The sequence below is a fragment of the Sceloporus undulatus genome, unplaced genomic scaffold (genome assembly GCF_019175285.1).
Source record: "Sceloporus undulatus isolate JIND9_A2432 ecotype Alabama unplaced genomic scaffold, SceUnd_v1.1 scaffold_18, whole genome shotgun sequence".
In the NCBI taxonomy this organism is placed as follows: Eukaryota; Metazoa; Chordata; class Lepidosauria; order Squamata; family Phrynosomatidae; genus Sceloporus; species Sceloporus undulatus.
The window spans coordinates 2,248,566-2,270,410 of NW_024802940.1; the positions used below are offsets into that span (position 1 = coordinate 2,248,566).

Genomic DNA, 21,845 nt, shown 5'->3' on the forward strand with positions numbered 1-21,845 from the left:
TTCAGTATTTGTTTCTGCTCCAGTGCATTCTTTCAAAAGCTCAACATGATCTATATGGGTATATCTGTGGCAGAAAGTGATGTTGCTAGCAGCTGCTTTTTGACTCTCACCGTTAAATTGATCAGATTGTGTTTTCTCTAGGGACTTTTTCACATGGAGGAATGCATCACCATTCTGAAAGAAGAAGAAGGTGGGGCCAATTTGGAAATGCATGTAATTACGTGCCACCTTATCACACATAAGATGAGGACAGCATCTATACAAAAGAGAATTCAGTGCCAATATGAAAGAATTGCTCACATGAGTACTTACCGATTGGCCTTCTATTGTGAATTAACGTGTTTACACCTGCACAGAGAGGACAGGATCACATCTTGGGAAATCACAGCAAAAGGATCATGGGAGTTGTAGTCGGTGTCTAGCACTTCCTGGGAGAGCATTATATTGGGCTGTAATGTTGTTCTTGTGTGCCTTCAAGTTGTTTAAAACTCATGCCAGACCCTAACATGGGATTTTTTTTTGGGGGGGGGAAGATTTCTACAGAGGGGGTTTGCCTGCACTCCCCCTCTTCCTCTGCAACTGCTTTTTCCTCATCAGGCAAGGAGGGGAAATAGCAGCAAAGCTTCATGGGGATTGTAGTGTATTTCTATTGAATGCAATCCCATTTACAAATGCACTCCACACCTGGCAATTGTGAATTGATTGCAGATTTGAAGGGGAACAGGATTTGTAATTTCGATTGTTCACTGAATTTGCCTAATGCTGGGATGACTAGTGATTGCGTTTGGATTGGGCTTGCATTCTCTCTGATGTTGTTTGATAATCTCATGTGAAATAATGCTCAACCCATTTGATGCCCCTGGATTGAAGTCAGTTTAAGCTTCCAATTTTCAGCGTGTGAAAAAGTCCTAAGTGGACCTGCCATAATGATTAGTTTGCTCTAATTACTGCTTTGAAATTATTGGGAATATGCAAAACAGTTTTGGGGGAGGGGGTGTTAAAAATGTAGCCAACATATTCATTCTGAATGCAAAATGCCAGAAGTATCTAGATCAGTACTTACTTGCTTAAACAATATTTACATAATTAAAATTTGGCCAGTATTCAGCTTCACGCTATTTGTTCAAAATCTTCAGGTTAACTAGGGACCCTCGGTATTTTTCATGAAAGTGTATTTTGTTTGCAGTCACACTGCACCACATTTATTGCACGAACATTTTAGAATGGTTTACTTAAAGTTATATTGCAATACGTGCTGTGTAGTCTTGACGTTCACACACCACAGTTAAAAGCAGTTTCAAAGAAAAACTTCAGAGAAACATTATTTAGGAATGCAAAGTTTTGATGTTATTTGTTTCCTGGCCACAAAAATAATTGATAAAATTATTCTGTGCATAAATATAAAAGGGGTCTTTGTGTGAAAACTATTTTGTGTGCGTGTGTGTGCGTGTGAGTGCGTGCACACACACACACCATTTCCAGGTAGCCATGTGGGTATAAGATTGCTGGGTGGGTGGGTTGGTTGGTGCAACTTTGGAGCACTTTATGCTAAACTTCCACATGGCTATCTGGAAAGTGTATTTTGTGCAAAACCTCTCGTGTGTATTTCTGTGCAGAATAATTTTGAGTATGAAGTACTTGAATATTCACAACCTTAAGTCACTATTTGCTTTGATAAACAGAATACATTCATTTTCATATACAAAAACATTGTTTTCCATATGTGGCAAATTGCCACACATGGCAAATCAGCTTCTTAGGGGAGAGTGCACAGTTTTACACTTCATGCATGATAACAGACACAAAGGCACTGCAATTTCTTTTATTGCATCCTGCAATATATAAACAGTGAATTTATTTAAAACGTGATGAGGAAGGGGACTACCTTGGACTTTCTTATCAAGATTTCAATGTGACTTAATAATCAATATGCATTTTGTTTCCTTCCAATCCTGGAAGCTATTCTTTCTGAAAATAGTGTGTTTATTTTGCTGGGTTTTTTAAACTGAAGAAATAGCCAAAGTTTGTTCTTGTTGTTGTGTGCCTTCAAATCATTTCTGACTTATGGCAACCCAAAGGTAAACTTATCATGGGGTTTGCTATTAAGTAATTACTTAATCAAAGTATCTATTATTATCCTGATTTTTATAGATTTTAAAATAGAATTTTGATTATTATTAAATTGCAGTTTTATAAACTGCACTTTTGCCTTTCCCCTCACCACCCATTCCATTGGTCTGCCTGTGAGCTCTGGAGGATGAGGAGGCACTGTACACCTGCTTCTCCCTTTCCCTCCACCCACCCACCTGTATCTCCGTAGAAGTCCACTGCGAGACAGGCAGTCATGGAAAGTGTGTTTGGCCTTCTGTGAACCTTGAACTGCTATAATTGTCCTTTTTTACTATAATTATGACAAAGTGTGTTTTATTATGTCTGACAAGTTATTTGGATTATGGTTCTTTGATATATTGTATTTGGTATATTTTTTCTTTTTCTTCTTTTGGGTGCTATATTATGTTGATATTTAATTTGTTAATTATTGTTTTGATTTGAACCTCTGTTGAGGGACTGGGAAAGGGATTATTTATGAACTACACTGATTTGTAATGTTTTTATATTTCTGTTTGATTGCTATTGTGTTTATATTGTTCATTGATTTTGTTTTGTTTAAGTATTGGTCAGGGGATTGGGAAGGGATTATTTGTATTTTATTGTATTTTCTGTATTGTATTTTCTTACTGCTGTTAGCTGCCCAGATTCCCCGTGATTGGGCAGGATACAAATAAATCTATATTATTGTTGTTGTTGTTGTTGTTTATTATTCTCACCTCTGCACCCATTTTTCTATTTTAACAATGAATCCATTATTACTGGATGTTCTCACTCAATCTGCCACAAAAAACATTGCTATGCAGATCTGTACTGAAGTTGAGCTGGAAGTTTGGAGGCGACTTGAACTTGCTGGCAAGTACATAGGGAACAAAAAACGTGAAAGCAGAAGAAATTAGCAGACAAAGAGAACTACAAAGTGGAGTTTAAGAAAGGGAACAACGTGAAAAAAAACACATCCCTTTCCAGAACATGATGTTTTGTGAGCTGCTTTATTATTGTGAAGCCAGTGCCAAAATTGTCTCCTAAATTGCCCCAAATATAATATAATTTACTTCTGCACAGAAGGAGAAAAGGAAGACATGCAACTCTGTTGGAAACCTTAAAACCTAGTGCTTCAGTGAACCCGACAGTCATTCATGTACTAAAGTGTTGGATTTTCTTCAGGCAGACGTTACCATCAACTATAGTCTATGGTTGTCAGTAAGGATGAATCTCACCAGGGGAGACTGTCCCTGTGAAGAAGGATTGTCAGTCTGATTGTACTGACTGAAAAAGTCTACTTTGTGAGAACCATGAAAGCTTCTTCTCTAGTTCTTACCAACTAAGGCTGCATCTGTACTGCAGAAATAGTCCAGGGTGACACCACTTTAAATGCCATGGCTCAGTGCTATGGAATTCTGGGGAATTGTATATTTATTGTCTCGGGAAATCCATTTTAGGAGCGTAAAAAAAGGCAAAAGAAATTGTCATATACTTGGTTATAAGAGCTACTAAAAGCTGGCTCTCATGTGCAGGTGTAAACTAGTTGTCAGTATATTTTTGCCCCAGGCTATGTAAAATGTCTCAGGTGCATGCAATGGGTTAAAAAGGAAATTCTGACTCAGAGGAAGCTGATGCAACATGAACATGGAGATGAATCATAGCAGTTCCAAACTGCACTGTCATTGCGACTACATGACAGGAAGTGATGAAACACTAGCAGGGGGTTGGATCAGAATTCTAGCTGTGTTTGTGTATATAAGGATGAATGCTCCAGTACACAATGTGGTGGTGTGGATGCTGGTTGATGGAGGAGCATTATGCTGGTTTGTGTAAATATTTGCTGCAACTAAAATTTAAAACATGTTCGGAAGAACTTCAGCAGTTGTGAACTACTTCCAGACTCTGCGGTGGTGTTTGTTTTCCTGGCTGGCAGTCTTCTGCATGTGGAGACAGTTGTATCCCAGCACTAACACTAGTATCCATTCTTGGGGATGCAGCCTCATGGGTTCCCGTTGAAGCAAACAAAGGCCCAGTACACACGGACCAAAAGTGGCATGCCGCTGCCGATACTAGGGTTCGGAAGTGCACAGCAACCGCATGCTCCTGAACCCTAGTATGTATGAGTGCCACCATGACTGCGCTGCCCTGTCACATGGGGCATACATGTATGACACAAGTGCTGCACAGCGTCCATATGTCACTACACTGCATTTGCGTCACTGACATGCCACAGTGCACTAATGGTGCACTGATGGTGGCACCTATGCATGCCCTAAAGAACCCACTTTTAGCGGGTTCTTTTTGGAGTTGAGGGAACCCATGCAGTTTGGTTGCTGTGGGCTCCCTCTGGAGGAAAAACAAGCAGCTACAGACTGCCCTTTTGGGACAGTCTGTCGAGCCCCAAAGAAACCAACTAAGGACCAAAAATGATGGCCATATAAGGGCAGCTTAACGCCACCCCTTTGAGTGCTGGATCGTGGCTGTGGCAGCTGCACACCACAGCCCTGATCCAGCTCTTCTCCAATACAAAAAGAAGTGCTAGAAAAAGGGCAGCCTTTTGCCACCGCCATGGCTTTTTGGCGCTCCTGTGGTGTGCAGTATTCAAACACTGCACCACCGAAGCATCAAAAAGCTGCCACCGTGTAAACAGCTGGGGAGCTTCATGGCAGCTTCCTACCGGCATGAGGGTGAGCATCTTTCATACACCATGCCGCCAAGCTACTGGGAAGATGGTATAGTTTGCTGGTCTGTTCTGGCTATTAATTCTTGAGAGGAGGAGGAGGCAATGTCTCCAGGTAGGAAGGCAGTGGAAGGCTTGAATACACAGGCCAAAGAAAGATATAGATGGGCAAAAACAAAGCACTGACATTATCTCCTCTCTCTCACTAATTACTTTATACCAGTGTTGATGCCTGTTTGCTTCCAATAAGAACCTCCACTTTTGAGCAAATCATTTCAATAAAAGAACAGAGTTTGGAAAAGTCACTGTTTTGGACTACAGTCTTTAGAAATCTGGGAGCTGTGGTCTGAAAAAGTAATGTCTCCGAGTTCTGTGCGGTGGAGCAGCGAAAGTAGAGAGGGACACCATGTGACTGCCAATCACATGAATGCCCCAGGCAGTGTGTGTGTGTGTGTGTGTGTGTGTGTGTGTGTTTGTGTGGCGTGCACCAGGGTGACACCCCAAGGGTGGTGGTGTGGGTGACACCACTGCTCCTCAAACATCTGCATTTGGGCAGAAATGGGCTACGGCATTCAACTGTATCCCTTTAAAATGCTGTAGAAATGGGTGAGTGGGGTGAGGCTAGTGGGAGGAGAAAGGAGAGGCCCTAGGTTTTTTTAAAAATCAAATTTCAAATTTAAAAATTTAATTTTTAAAAAATATACGGTATATATTTTAAAACATCACCAAATTTTCCCATTAACCCCTTGGAACTATGCATATGTAAACACATTTATTCTGTGCCTATGATATTATAATTTAAAGGCATAATTTTAAGTTTGCTAGTTGTTTATGTCACAACTATTACATTACACTGAGGGATGTATGGGAATTATGATTTATGAGTAACACTGGTACAAAAAATATTACTAAGGATTCTGTAAGGTGTGGTATGGGAGGCGGTTAATGTGGAAGGTGATACCATGGGTTAGCACTCCAGGTGACACCAACCATAGTGATGCCACTGGCCCTGGGAATGGCTTTTCATACTTGGGACATTGTGCAACTGGCAGCTCATTCATGATTTTCCTCTGTGAATGAAAAGGAACCAGTCAGGGACAGGGCAGTTATGGGAGGGTGCCATGTGATCAGCATCACCGATGCTGCTTCCCTCCCAATGAAATCATAGTTTAAAAACTGGGTGATGGGATAGTACCATAAATTGACAGGTTTATGGCAGAAACGGCAAAAGCGAACCATAACATCAGTACATGAATTGATGCAGCTTTATGGTTTTCCAAAAGTCCATTTAATGAAATATGGATACCTTGATACATAACTATGCAAAAATATGACAATGCAATTAGCTCAGCAATGAAGTCTCTTGAACCAAGCCCTTTTTTATATATATACGGGTATATGATGAAGTCTTATTACAGATTACGGTACTAGAAATTTTGATCAGTTTTCGAAACTTACTAAAAGTTATTTAAAAACAGTTGTTCTTACTATTTTTACAAACAGAAAATAACCCAGCTTAGGAAACCTTTTATTGCCCACCCCTGCTATGCTCTCTCTCCTTCCACATTTGTTTCTTCTCACCATTGTCTTTTTTTTTAAGGTCTAAAACACACTTCAGAAATAACCCAGTTTGAGACCACTTTAACTGCACTGACTCAATGCTAGGGAATTCTGGGAACTGTAGTTTTGTGACGCATTAAGCCTTCTCTATCAGAGAGCTCTGGTGCCACAATAAACCACAATTCCCAGGATTCCCTAGCACTGAGACAGGACAGTTAAAGTGGTCTCAAATTGGATTATTTCTGCAGTGTGTTTTGGACCCCCATCACTTCTGGTGATTGCTCAGCTCTAACCTCTGTTACTTTCCTCCAGCTTACCATCAGTACTCTCCTATATCTTCAGTGGAACCCCATACAGGTCCTCTGAAGTAATGAATAGCTCAGGTGTCAGGTCTGGTTCCAGGTTTGCTCTAAAGTAGGTTGGGGACATCTCCCACCTAGTGAACCAAAAAGGTAGTGCATGCTGGAGACATTTTTATTAATTTGTCCATTATATAAAACAAGACAATTTCAAGATTCTCTTAGCATCCAAGCAAAGTTTCAGTCTTAAAATATTTCCCCAAATTTTGATTATGTATGTGAATGTTTTCCAAAACAGACAAATAAGTGTCTCTGTATGTGTTTGGATGTGTGCCTGGTCTAGTGTCCCAATTTATCCTTCCTTCATCTTGGGTGCATTTGAAAGTAAATGCAGGCGCTGATCTATTTGGGAAAATAGTTCTGCTGGAATTAAAAACAATAATTGAACCTTTTCTCTTCTGGCAAAACATGATAAGAAAGGAGACAAAATGAGCCTTATGGGGGCATAATAATAACAATATTTAGTTTTGCAGTTATGGATTAATAATGTACAAATCCATATCTGATCTGTATTCAGCAAGACTATGCAGTCTTACTAGAAACCTATGTAAATACCACAGAGCCCCTGTTGCATGTCCATGTAGTAGGATAGCCCATGGAAGCAGAAATGTCCTACTTGCACACACAAAAAGAAACTGAATGGATATCCTTTGCTTAGTCCAGTTCTTGGCTCTTAAGGTGAGCTGGGGGTAGTTGGGCTGGACAATGCTATGTAGTTGTGTGTGTGTGCCTTGTGTGTGTTTCAAGTAATTTCTGATTTATGGTAACCTTAAGGCAAGCCTATCATGGGGTTTTCTTGGCAGGATTTGTTCTAAGGAGGTTTACCATTGCCTTCCCCTGAGGTTTACAGCATGTGACTTGCCCAAGGTTACCAGTGGGTTTAAAGCTGAGTGAGAATTGAACTTGGGTCTCCAGAGTTGTAGTTCAACGCTGAGACCACTATGTCATACTGGCTCTCCAGTTACATTTATGCAAATAAATAGATGATCTAGAATTCTTGATCACCATCACCACGATCATGGCCATCCCAATTACTTGTGTGTGGCCACTGAGAAAGCTTTCCTCTTACACCCTTACGCCAGATCTTTTGGGTAGCTTAGACACAGAGGCCATCTCCACTAAATGTTGGGATGTTTGTGGGCAAGTACAGAAAAAGGTGGGTATTCTAGATTCCGGTTATTTAAAGCCTAGTTTAGAGGAAGTCACTAACACTTTGACTCACTCCCAGAAACAAGATTCTTAACTAGTCAGATTCTTGCAGGGCACATATAAGACTGCTAGACTGAAGACCCACATGCATCTTTCCTGCATATTCTGGAGCCACTGTAGTCCAAACCCCTTTCCCCAAGCTATGATATTTTTGTCAAACATAACAGTGGTCAGAAAGAGCTCTGATTTTCTAATTGTACATCATGGCCAATTCTTCACCTATTTGCCTTCCTGTGATTATAGATCTTTTTCCTCTGAAGAAGGGAAAAAACTGTTTTAAAATGTACTTCCCTTCTGATCAACTTGTGAAGTTCAAAGATATGGGAGCCTTTAAACTAGGGACAGTTCAGTATTATTACTAACAAATAACACTAGCTATAAGCCAGTTAGGGGACATATTGGTGTGGAAACTAGCTTCTACATTAGTATCTCTGAGTAAAGAGGAATGTAGGTTAATGGGATTAATAGCAATCGATCCAGTTGCTATGCATGTGACAGTCCTGTTAGAAAACTGGCAACGTCACTGATCAGATAGGGTGAGAAAGGCAGTGATAGTAAAATATGTGTGTGTGTGTTTGGTGGGGGGAGTTGGTAATATTAAAAAAGCTGCTTGAATTAATAACCAGATTTCTAATGGGGTTCCATATGCACACAAGAGTTGCATCAGGGCAGTTTTTGGTGCCTATTTGGAACAAATTCAGTACTTCCATCTCGATATACTATAGATGCTTAATATACAGTATACACATTTTTTTAAAAAAAAGAAAGCTCATCTTTAATTGATATTTCTCAGAAGATTTTTTTAAAAAATACATTCATGAATCATGGCAGATGAATAAATGGAAATAAGATCATGCTGTTTTAGAGCTTTTCAAATCATTATGATTTAAAGGCTTCATTTAAAGACATTCACATTAGATCTACAGACCCTAAAGTTAACGAATATAAAAGTGTTTTTCCTCCCAGACATTTCAGTGCAATTAATTTTTCTCTTCTGTTATTACTATAACATGAGCTAGAAGGTGTCACTTTAGCTTATGAAAATATCAGTAAATCAAAACATTGCCATTTAAGAAGCTATGTTTCTTCCACTCACAAGCTAAATTCTAAAATTGCTTAAGTATTCAGGCAAATCAAGCCTCTGTATATGGCACAGTATAGTTGAACATCAGATAGTCCAGATAATAGAAGTCATACATTTTCTGCCTCTCACTGTCAGGAATCTCTTCTAAGTGCTTTCTCACAACTTCTAAATTTGTCCTTTTGTCAGTGGAATGTCTGTCTTTGAAATTAGGAAATGTCAACCCTTCTGGAGCACCTATCAATCTCAAAAAATAATTAGCATCTTCTTCCACTGTTTCAAATTTGCCAATGAAATCATAACCGATAACACAAGGATAGCAAAGTTTGTTGATCTGCTCCCAGTGAGTGTCCATACCTACTGGCCGATGGGAATCTAATAAATATTGGACAAATTCTTTAAACCTGACTCCTGAGCCTGTTTTCAATGCCTCTCCGTCAGCATTAAGTCTGTATTTCTTAATAATTGCCTTGCCAAACACAGGATGGTAGTAGCTGTTTGGATGCTCAAACTTATCTCTAAATGCAGAAACTAACCTTTCCATGGGATCCCGTACAAATATAACTTTGGTGTATGTCTTTAAACGCATGTGTATTCCTTTCAAATCATAGCTGTCCAGTTTCTTCAGATGTTTTCCATAGTGCACAGCATCATGGCTAATATTAGCAGCTGATTTGGCAAGGCCACTGAGAACCATCAATACTCGTTTCCAGTTGGAACAGCCTGCCTTAGGAACTTCGCAGTACAGGAGCTTGTGTTGTTCTTCCACATATATTCTGGAAACCATGCGCATAAGATGAGTCCGAGGTCTGTGTTCTCGAAGATATTTTTTGCAGAAATTGTATAGGAAAGACCTTCGTTCCTCTTGCATTTCATCTGTGGCTTTCCAGCGATCATCTTTGATGAAATTCTTGTTCAGAGGGTGCATGGCTGGTGGTAAATTTACTTGCTTGAACTGTTTAAGCAGAAATGTAACCTTCTGCAGCTCTTCGGATATTTTGGTGGTCATAGAAACTGGGCTCTGTAGCAGAGGGCTAACATTTCCTAGATTATGTCCATTCTTGGCAACAGCTTTACTTGGTTTGCTAAGATTCCCAACAGCGATCCAATATTTTGTTCTTTCAGATTCCTCTGCCGAATAGATTTTGAAGCCCTGTTAAAAACAGACAAAGTTTAAATGTATATAGAAGCTAACTTGTTCTAATGAACTTGTTAGAACTTTTTCTAATTTGTTCTATAGAAGCTAACTTGTAAGAGAATGAAAAGAGAAACAAGGTGTGAAAATATGTTATGTTGTATTGTCTTGCTCCAAATAAAAATCATTCCCCAAAAAATCATCTGCCAAGTGTGAACTCAACTCCAATACTTACATTTATTTACTTCATTTTATTAAAATATTTATATCCTGTCCTATATTCAAAGATTTTAGGGAGGTATACAATAGAAACAGTTTAAAATGGTTTAAAACAGCTGGGAACAATAAAAATCAACATAAAAACTAAAAACATATTAAATAATTTCAGAAATTCAAATAAGACAGTTTCAAATCAACTGAACCAGTTAAGGCAATTAAAGTATGCACATATGCAGATTTGGATGAAATCAGTTATACCCTGAAGGTTTTAGTGAAAAGGCATGTTTTTACTTGGCACCAGAATGATGCCAGTGGTGACACCAACTGGGCCTCGAAGGTGCAGTTTTCTACAAATGGGGTGCCACAGAGAACTACACTTGCTGCTCTTGGAAGGTCAAGCTAAGCGTGCTAATATCTGCCTCTTAACTTTCGCTAAGGAAGCCTTAAATAATCCAATTTCTCATAAAAATGAAATGAGGAGACAATTGCAGCTTGTAAAAGGTGAAATATTCTTTCCATGGGAGTGGCCAGGCCATGTAAACCTGTTGCTGAAAACAAACAAACAATCCAAACAAGTAAACAAATTGAGAAAAGCAAAACAACAAAGGCATGTAGCATCGTAAAGACATATTTTATTTGGCATTTTTATTTGTATACTTCATTGGTGTTGCCTCCACTGGCAAATTCTCAAATACATCAGGGACCAGGAAGATCTAGGAGCCCTGGTGGCACAGTAGGAGCCCTGGTGGCACAGTGGTTAAATGCCTGTACTGCCACCACTCACTCAAAACCACAAGGTTGTGAGTTCAATACCAGTAAAAGGGCTCAAACTTGACTCAGGCTTGCATCCTTCCAAGGTCGCTAAAATGAGTACCCAGCTTGTTGGGGCAATTAGCTTACAGTTGTAAACCGCTTAGACACTGTTAGTTCAGTATGAAGCGGTATATAAATGAAGCTGTTTGTTTTTTTGTTTAGGATCTGGGGGCTTGGATTGGCTTCCTGCAGGATACCAGAAGGCCATTCTCCCTACCCTCAGAATTTTTCTAAACCTTTTTTCAGTGTTTAAATTAAAAAGTGGGTATCATTTTTATCACATTAGTTGGACTTCCCGGCTGCTTTAGGCTGAGGAAAGACCTTTAATTAACAGGAATTAACTGGCTGTTTACTTCCAGCATAAATAGTTTTTCTTAAATTTTTATTTTTAGCAAAAGTTTAAAAATGTGGTTTTTTTTGGGGGGGGGCAAAATCCAGTGTGTGGGTATGTGTGTGTGCAGAGGGGAAGGGCCAGGATCTGCAAAAATGACCAGGAGGGGCACCATGTGTCTTACAAGGTTACACTTTCTTCAACCTTAATATACAACCTTGGTTTTGTAGGTATAAAAATGGTAAACAGGAATCTGAGGGAATATTTGTTACTGTTTGATATTGGCTCCCATTAGAGTAATGGCTAATATTTGTAGTCCCTGCATTCCAAAAAGACAAAAGAAGGGCTGACCTTGAGGACAAAGAAAGGAACATTTACTACCAACATTAACAATAATCCAACAAAGAAGAAAAATTCAGATTTGCTGATGAATACTACATTATTATATTCAGAGCTTGAATGGTTTCAATCAGATTATATTAAGGGCTTGGCCACTGCCATACCCTCCAGCATTTCATGGATGAAAACTGAGACATGTATGGCAAAGCAACATCAAGATGGCTATATTCATGAAAAAGAATATACAAACTAGGAGAGGCTACAACAGTTTGCATTTGCCTCCACCTTCTTGGAAGAATAAGCCTCTGTTCTCTTCTCTCCTCTGCTCTCCTGTCTTCTCCTCTTCCCCTGTTGAGTTGACTAATTGCAATTACTTTTGCACTTACAGAAATTCTTTATAGATACTCAAATTGAGGATAAAGAGGTAAAATGGGAGGAGGAGAGAGAAACTGTGCCATTTTAGAAGCAACTGAAAATATGGGATGATAGCAAATTAATTGAGACTGTCCTTGTGAAATCAGGATAGTTGGAAGGGATGCTACTGCTGGCCACTGCTGGCTGGGTGAGTCTGAGGATCGCAGTCCAAGAAATAATCCTTCCAAAATCTGAATATCGAATATAATATTGTAGTGCAGTAAAATACCTCTGAACAAGAGAAGAGATGTAAAAAGCCAGGGGATAGCTATTATTGAGGGAAAATTTGAATAAGCTGGGACTCCTGACTAAAGTTCAAAGTTATCCCTGAGGGTATTGGGGAGAGGTAACAGAAAGTGACCAAAGGACTTCTAAAGCAGCTACCTGAGTAGTAGAAGATATACTTGAAGCAAACAGATGTTCAACAGATGTTGAACTATTATGACAGGAGTGACTTTTTTTTTTGCTAGAACAAGATCAGTGGAGCTTCTCACAAGTGCCTTAGGTAGCTTTCCCCAGGTTCAACTGACAAACACAGCAGGAGTGCCTTGAAACTGTTCCCCTTCCAGCTCTCAGAGAGAAATCATCAGTCAAGAGGGTAGCACTCAGTGGATGAGGAGTGGCATGAGAAAGACCCCAAAAGAAATTGATGTTGCAAAGCAAAGATTACATTATGCCAAGTGCTATTTCTGATATTTCATGGTTTCTGCACTTAATTTTTCTATAGTGCAAATGTTAATGATAGTACAGACATACCTCAGTCAACACAGCCCCTGACAGTGAAGCTCCTTTTTACAAAGGCTTTTATTGCCTTAATTTCTCTCTCTTTTCATATAAGTATTTTGCAGACCTCGGGAAAACATATTTTTCGGACGGGTTGAAAAAGTTGGAGCATCGCTGGGCCAAGTGTATCGAGCTAAAAGGAGACTATGTTGAAAAATAAATTGCCACTTTTCCAAAATTTTCGTTTTTCTTTTGTAGGCTAAGTATTTATTGAATGACCCTTGTATACTTTGTTAACTGTGTTAAGGGGAAATGCAAGGCTGGATCAGTACTGATAAAGGGCAGCAGGCACAAACTTATTGTGGATACTGATATGCTCATAATCCAGTCCTGCTGGGCAATACAGGGGTTGTGTGGTTGGAGGGAGGAGGAAAGGTCACAACATGGGTATTTCCTTGCACTTTTGAGAGCTAAAGTGAAAGCGCTTCACATCTTTAGTGCTAAAGTCTGATCATGTGAAGATCTGTATGTTGAGCCAAACATGCTTACAAAGTCCCTGACACCTTAGCATTAAATGTACAAATGTACAAAGAAGGGATTGATTGAATGTACTGGAGACTTGCAGTCGGAGCAAGGGGAAGTCATTTTATTGTACCAGGGCTACAGAGAAAGCCCCAGCACTTGCTTAGAACACAGGCTGCTAGTAAGTAGATGCCTACATCAAAGGTGGAAATCGTGGCTTTCAAATGTGTTGAACTGCAATTCCCATCATTCCTTGCCACTGGTTATGCCAACCAGAGATTATGGGAGTTGGAGGTCAACCACATCTGGAGGACCATGTGATTCTCCCCCTCTGTCCTATATACTCTCAGTATTTCTCCAACAATCACAAGCTGAGAATCTGCTTTATTATGTACATATTTTAGATTATGGTGATTTGCTGGAGACTAAATAACACTAGATTTGAAAATCAGTTACATATTTGTAATTTGAGAAAAGCAGAAAATTAATGCTGTAATCCTATAATGGCTACATAGAAACAATGGGCTTTACTCTCAGGCAAGTGGGTACAAAACTGCCGCCTCAGCATATCACTTAATGGCGGGTTACAGACCACCCATTTGGGGTAGGCTGTACCCGCCCCTTTCCCCGGTGTATCGGGGTCTCAGAACGGCAGCCGCTGAGGCCCCGATCCGCTGCTTTTCAGGCTGCGGGGAAGTGGCAAAATGCCGCTTCCCCGCAGCCTGAAAAGGGGTGTTCCTGGGGCTTCAAGCCCCAAGGACACCCTGGGGCAGCGGGGAGGAGGAGAAAGGGGCCGCTTGGCCCCTTTGGTCCTCTGGGCGCAGCTGTGTGAAGGCTGCACCCAGTGGACCAAACCAGGAAGGAGCTCTGAAATGGAGCTCCTTCTTGCTCCGCGCTAAGGGCGCACTAGACGCCCTGGCACGGAGCGAGGACGTCACTTCCGTGCTGCCCTGTATAGAGGTGGCACGGTCGTGACATCCTCATGGTGGCGGCCATGTGGAACGGCCGCTGCCATTTTGTGCGCGCTCCGCGCGTCCTAGGGTTGGGGGCGTCCGGAAAGGATGCCCCTTTTTAACCCTAGCACGTGCGGAGCACATACTAAAGTGCCCGTCTGTAACGGGCCTAAGTTTTCTAAATTGTATGAAGTTCTGAGGCAAGCTTTGTTTAAGAAATTTCAGTTGACAATAAACCTGCTAGCATATTGGTTATATTTTAAATTATTAAATGATGAGCAAAAATATATTATAAAGATAACTGCTGAATTTGCTGTTCAGAGTAAGGGAGTCTTATGTCAATTAATAATAATAATAATAATAATAATATGTTTTATTTATTTTATTTATTTATATATATAATTAAAATGTTATCACTGTGTATATGACTGCTTTATAATGCCTTTTATTTTGTTCTGTTTTAATTAACCATAGTGCAAAATGTAAGCAATATGTCTTAGACTTAGATCACCCTACATGTTACTGTTATGTCTTATGTTTAATCAGATTGTGTGCTGCTGTTACCGATGAACTTTTATCTACAGGATTGCCTTCTCTCGTACAATCTGCCCCGAACACTGAGGTCCTCTGGAGGGGCAGTTGCTACAGCTTGCAAGAATCTGACTGGCAGCCATTACTCAGAAAACCTTCTCATCGGCCACCCCAAGACTGTGCAATGACTAGCTGGAAGAGATCCAACAGCTAAACCAGCTGTTGTAATATAAAACACATTTGAAGACCTATCTCTTCTGGCAGACTTATCCAGGCAGTTTTTAATCATGAATTTTAAAGATGAATTTTATATTTAATTATTGTCCTACATATTGAATATAACTATTTCTACATCACTATATGCTATTCTCCTTTAGGGACAAGAAGGTGTGTGTGTTTTGAAAACTTATTGATGTCTAAATTCTTGAGCAACCATTTGTTGCTGTGTTCCTTCAAGTCATTTTTGACCAATGGTAACCCCAGGGTAAACCTATATTGGGGTTTCTTGATGAGATTTGTTCAGAGGGGTTTTTCCTTTGCCTTCCTCTGAGGCTAAGAGAATATAACTTGTCCAAAGACACCCAGTGGGTTTCCGTGGCCGAGCAAGGATTTGAACTCTGGTTTCCAGAGTCCAGCACTCAAACCACTACACTGTACTGGCCATCACAGCTAATATTCATATGGAGCAGACTGGGCTCTGTTAAATGCTTTGTCTTATATAATCTACTGATGAGCAGGAGAAAGATAAAAAAATAAACTAAAAAAGGTATCTTGGTGCCTATTTATATTGATGCAAGTGACAGGTGTTTGGTTCTATTTTAATGCTTTCTATATAAACAGAAAAACAAACTGGAAGCCAGTAGTGATTCTCTGATACTCTTGCTCATCTCTGGAAACCGCTTTTAGACCCCTGAAGGGGAAAGCTGGGTACTTAAAGAAACCAGCAACAATCAAATGTCAGGACATAAGAAAGTTGCCTCATAACAGCCGGACCATTTCTTCAACTAACTGTCCAGGTATCCCTTATCCAAAATGCCTGGGATTTTTGAATATTTGCATATGCATAATGAGATATCTTGGAGATGAGACCCAGGATCTAGTGTAGCCAGTCCAAGAAGTGGTCCTAGGGCAGCAATGGAGGCAGTGGCTAGCCCCCGCTGCCAGGTATGCATTTTTCAGGTTTCTCTGCCTTCAGAGAGCCCACCAGCTGTCCAATTCTGTCTTGCAAATGAACAAGCGGGAGCACAACATTTATGATCTTTAAGGCAGAAATCGGTGGCTGGTGGGCTCTCCAGAGGCATCATATGAGATCAAGTCTGGTTGTGGAATCATGTCAATGAACAAACGATTTGGATTTTGGAGGATTTCAGTTTTTTAGATTAGGGATGCTCAAGCTGTATAACCAGCTCTGCCCAGATATGCTGGGGTGCATATTGGGATCTTCTGCATGAAAACAAATAGGCTATATGTGAGCTATGACCTCATTCCCATTTACAGATAAATCAATGGATCAATTAATCAATTTGACAGCGGAGTGTGGTTCCCACTACATTTGTCCCGATTGCATTCCCCCCCTCTAAATAATCCACTTATGGTTCACATTCATGGATGAATTGATTAAAAATGGACTCGCTCCAGCCGGCCGAAGAGCAAATTTAAATTGATTCCAATCTGCTTCTGGTTCACACTTGCAGAATCGATTTATCAAAAAAGACGCGGAAAACATAAGCATCAAAAGGACACAGGTTAAATGAGTCTACCACATGGCCCCCCTCTCAGAATTGCTTCAGCGATTCAGTTTAAGCGGGAACCAGGGTCTTTTGAATCGGTTCAAACCAATATGCGATCCGGTTTAAAAGGTAGTGGGAATGAGGCCTAAGTTTCAGAAATAAAATCTGAAAAAATACCTCTTCATGAAATGAGGAACTATGCCTAATCCAGTTCAACAAAATGATCTGTGTAGGCAGTAGGGCAGAGAAGAATGGTAGGCAAGTTCCACCATGTCTAGACTCTGAAGCAAATGAGAGGCCCTCCCTCTCTCCCAACTGCTGCTGCCCTTGCCTCTGAGGGAGAGAAGAAGAGGCAGGTCTGCTGGAGTTATTCCTCTCTCCCACTGCCATTCCCTTTTCCTTGTGTATCATGGTGTTTTATTTAGATCAGAAACCTGGGCACAGGGTAATAATTTGTAAACGTCTTTGTGAGCCTTTGTAGCTGAAGAGTAAGGCATAAATTAAATAAATAAATAAATAATCTGCATAAAGGAAATTCATATTTAATTGCATTTGCCAGTTCTTGTTAAACTACTGATTAGCTTCTCGATTGTCTTTCCATCTAGAATGAAAACAGTATGTGAAGATTGAGGAATCCCGAATCTTTGTCAGCCAACTCATAGTACTAAATTAGGGCTAGGCTCCATGAAGTTTTAAGAAAATTCATTCTATTCCTTCCTGCTGATATACATACTTATTTAAGTGCATGAAGCTCTTGGGCCGAATTTAGTGAAAGCTAGCGACAATTAGGTCTCACTGAATTTAACAAGGCAAGCTATTTGCAACTAATTTTAGCCCCATCATTTTCAATGGATAAAGACCATGGATAGGGACCATTTTGTTCTGTAACATTGCAGATCCCATGGTTCAAAATACTCAGTGAGAAACATGCAGAAGCAACTAACCCAACCCAACAATTTCAGCAAGGGTCTTCTTGTCTCTAAGCCCATATGGTCAATATTAAAAAAGTGGAAATGGAATAATTCCAGCTTTGAAATAATAAACAAATCAGAAAACCTTTTGTTTTGAGAAACTCTAAATTAATTTGTTTTACCTGACATTTTCAACCAAAATAGTTGCACTGCTATTAATAAATCCAGTATCCAGTGGTGACATTCTGCTAATGCAAATAATGGGCACATAGGCACTAGTTCTGAACTATGTGGAAGACTGGAATCCAATACCGTTTCCAGTTATGCAAGTGGCTGGACAACCCATTATGAAGCGAGTTACACAAATGTGTCCATTGACCACAAGAATAAAGGCATTATGTTCATATAGGTGGAAAAATCTATAGCATTCTTAAGCAAGTTACCTGCTAAAGTTACCTTGGATTTAGATCTAAATGTTTCAAAAATTGTTCTAATTGAGGGGAAAAATACCTAGGTTTTCAGACACTTCCTGTGTTACATATAGTTCTGTCCCTGTAAGTGAACCCCATCTCCAGTCTTATAATTGATTCCTTCTGGTCCCTTCTCTGGACTAGATAGGATTGCTTCTCTACTGCCTATTTTCATCCAAAATGTTCGGTGTTCCCACTTTTATTTTTTAACTGGGGTTGTTTAATTTGTGTGTGCATCTTTTAAGATAAGGAAAGTTGTATATGCAAAGAAAAACATGTCTCTATATACATTCCCAAATGGATTTTGTCCTAAATGTTCAATCCATGCTCAATCATCTTAAGAACTGTGCAATTCAACGAAAGGTAAAATCATTAAAATACCTGATTAATTGTTTGCGGTTGTATTTTTTCTTCAGAAACTGAAAGAGAAAATTAAAAATAACCATTAGTGCACATCATTGTTAATGGTTAGGAAAAAACGCTGTCAAACAAAGTATAAGAGTATTGCAAAAAAACATCCAAATTATACCGACATTTTGGAATAAGGTTTCCAGCCTCTACTGAATGTTAAAATACTGTTTGCATATGGGATTGGATCTGGGATAATATAGTTGAATTTAGTTCTCACTGAACTCAATTGAACTTAAGTCACAACCAATTTGCCCGGCTGATTTTAGCAAGACCTAAGTTCAACAAACTTGGCTCCAGTTCATGGTCAGTCTATGAGAACAGTCAAGCTGTAATTGTGAGCAATGCTAAGTAGCCCTTAAAATATCCATTCAATTATAGTAAGAAAAATAATAAAGCAATTAGACTTAATATTTATAGGAGACCTGTCCCTGACCACTTTGACAATCATCATTCTGCACACTGTATAGACTCCTTTAAAAACTCTTCCTTGAGGATTAAAGTATATTATCTTATTAAATACAAAATAATAATAATAATAATAATAATAATAATAATAATAATAATGATAATTCATTTATATTTTCCTGCCTCTCCTGAATGGTTCGAGGTGGGATTACAACCCATAAAATACATATAAGAACACATCAATAAAATACATTAAAAATAATTACATTAAAACTAGCTCATTGTCATACAGCAATACAATACAGTTATACAGTGATCAGAAAGTGGAACAGTATTTCTTACACGAGGTCAAGTGGGTAAGCTTGCTGGAAGAGATCCGTCTTAAGTGCCCTCTTGAAGGTTTCCAAGAAGGCAATAAAATGGATCTCTTCCAGGAGACTATTCCATAATTTTGGAGCAGCCGCAGTGAAAGCTCTTTGGGAAGTCATTACAAATCTGGTTGGTTGATGTTCTAATAGATTCTTCCCAGTTGTTCTGAGATTGTGGGGCGTTCCCGCAAGTAACTCGGATCCAAGCCATGTAGGGCTTCAAAGGTAATGACCAACACCTTGTACTGCATCTGGAAGCTAATTGGCAGCCAGCGAAGAGATTTTAAAACACGTGTTATGTAGTCAAACCTGGATGAACTGGTAACCAATCTAGCTGCCACATTTTGAACCTATTGAAGCTTCCAAACTTGGTACAAGGGTAGCCCCATGTAGAGCGTGTTACAGAAATCAAAATGAGAGATTACCAGTGCATGTACCACTGCTTGAAGGTCCTTTTGGTCTAGGTAGGGATGCAGTTGGCATATCAACCAAAGTTGGTACCTAGCACTCCTGGCCATTGCTTCCACTTGAGATAATTGTAGAGATGAATCCAGGAATACTCCCCAACTGCGAACTTCATCCTTTAGGGGAAGTGTGAGCCCGTCCAGGACTGGTAGGCAAATCTCCTTCCCCAGACTTGAGGTACCTATCTCAAGTACCTCTGTTTTTTCTGGATTCAGCTTGAGTTTGTTTTCCCTCATCCAGCCCATTACTGACCCAAGACAGGCATCCAGAGGAGAGATGCCATTCTTAGTCTCTGCTGTAGTTTGGGTCATAGAGAAGTAGATTTGGGTGTCATCAGCATACTGATAACACCACGTCCCATGTCTCCGGATGATCTCACCCAGCGGCTGCATGTAAATGTTAAACAACATGGGGGACAGGATGGCTCCCTGAGGGACGCCAGATATCAGCTCTCTTTTTGAAGAGCAGCTGTCCCCTAGCATCACCATCTGGAATCTGCCCGAGAGGTAGGAATGGAACCACTGGAGCGCAGTGCCTCCAATACCTAACTCCCTCAGGTGTTCCAGAAGGATATCATGGTCTATAGTATCGAAGCCCACTGAGATGTCCAAGAGCACCAACAGGGTCACACTACCCTGTCGATGCCCAGACGGAGATCACTGACTAAGGTGACCATGGAAGTCTCTACTCCGTATCCCGCCCTGAAGCTGGTTTGAAATACTATGACTACCAATTGCACAGTATTTAACATTTTACAATATAAGGAATTTTCACAAAGGGGATTCTCTAAACAAGCCATATCTTAACCATTGCATTCCTCTTTCAATAGAGGATGCTCCCAGAAGCTACCTTTTGCAGTCGAAGCAGACACAAAATAAGTTTTTTTAGCCATTTACTGTAAAGAGTGAAGTCATGAAACATTTCCTCTGCTGAAGTGTTGATATGAGTTGTAATTGAGCCTTTTATAGGAAAGGAGATTTAATTGTATATTCTTTTACAACTTATATTTCAACAATAATAATAGAAAATGTCTGTGCCTCATTTGAGGCAGGTAAGATAGGAAAATGTTTTGACAGATACAAGGATCTTGTTCTTCTAATCAGAAATGACAAGAGAAAGCCAGCAGGGTCACTTAGAAGAAGTAAGATAGAGCTAGACTAAAATCCTTTGTTCCCCTATTACACAGTTTAAAAGAAGGTAGAACACACTGAAAATTAAGGCAACAAAGGGATATTTTTTGCTTTTCATGTGCACTACATTACCCTCACTACTGAAAGGCTTTCACGTCGTTTGTGGGAATTTCAGTCGAACTTCATCAATCACAGATTTCTGGGGCAAGGATGTGTGGATGGCACTCCCTTTACTGCTTGTCAGTGTCACAATTTGTGTAGCTAGAGGGACTGCTGTGGAGCCACATGAGGCAAACTATCAAACTGGCAGGTTTAAAGACATTGACAAATGCTCTCACTTTTGTTCTTGTTCAAATATAGAAGGTTGAAGATTTGCTTTCCTGTTTACAGAACTGCAGTTTGTCTTTGCAAGGAGACAAATAGACTTATCAAATAGAAGGGGGGGGGAGGATAGAAACATGTATTTTCCCCATCTGATTCAAAGGTGCTAACCTCTTCATAAGGTGTAATGTCATTACATTTGTGGATACCTCCATTTCTTGAGCATGTGCTATTCAAATATATTGCTGTCATGATACCTTCATAGGGAACTGTGAAATTAACATCCCTTCCACAGAGTTCCCTATGTCTGTTGATATCTCAGTTCTTTGTGCATTTACCTAATCAGATGATATTTGCCATAAACCTCTCTGCCCTCAAGAAATGCCTTGTTATTCTGGCAGAAGCTGAAGATTTCTGACTACATGCCTCTGTGCATTTAGGAAAAAACAGCCTATATGCACTTTGTACACACACTGGAGCAAATCATCACTATATTCAAACCTACACATTCAATATCTCTATATGTGATAAGGTCTTCTCCAATACTTCCCATATGGGTGGGAAAAAATTGGCACTAGCTCCGGCCAGTGCAAACAGATAACCCACTGCCTAACCACAGTGGAACAGCTTTGCATACACAAGATGCTAGGTTCACTTCCTGGATCCCTTTC

The 21,845-nt window shown here is 39.9% G+C and overlaps 1 protein-coding gene across 3 annotated transcripts in view; it reads right to left on the minus strand.

Annotated features, from left to right (window-relative positions):
- Positions 1-8,608: 8,608 nt before the first annotated feature.
- The window catches only part of LOC121917447 (carbohydrate sulfotransferase 9-like), a 97,541-nt gene continuing 84,304 nt past the window's right edge, over positions 8,609-21,845 (minus strand). For all 3 annotated transcript variants that reach the window (XM_042443429.1, XM_042443430.1, XM_042443431.1), the window contains 2 exons: positions 18,456-18,493; positions 8,609-10,136 (listed from right to left, as the gene is read on the minus strand). In XM_042443429.1, coding sequence (XP_042299363.1) covers positions 9,036-10,136; positions 18,456-18,493 — 1,139 coding nt within the window. In that variant the 3' untranslated portion in view covers positions 8,609-9,035. The remainder of the gene's footprint in view (positions 10,137-18,455; positions 18,494-21,845) is intronic.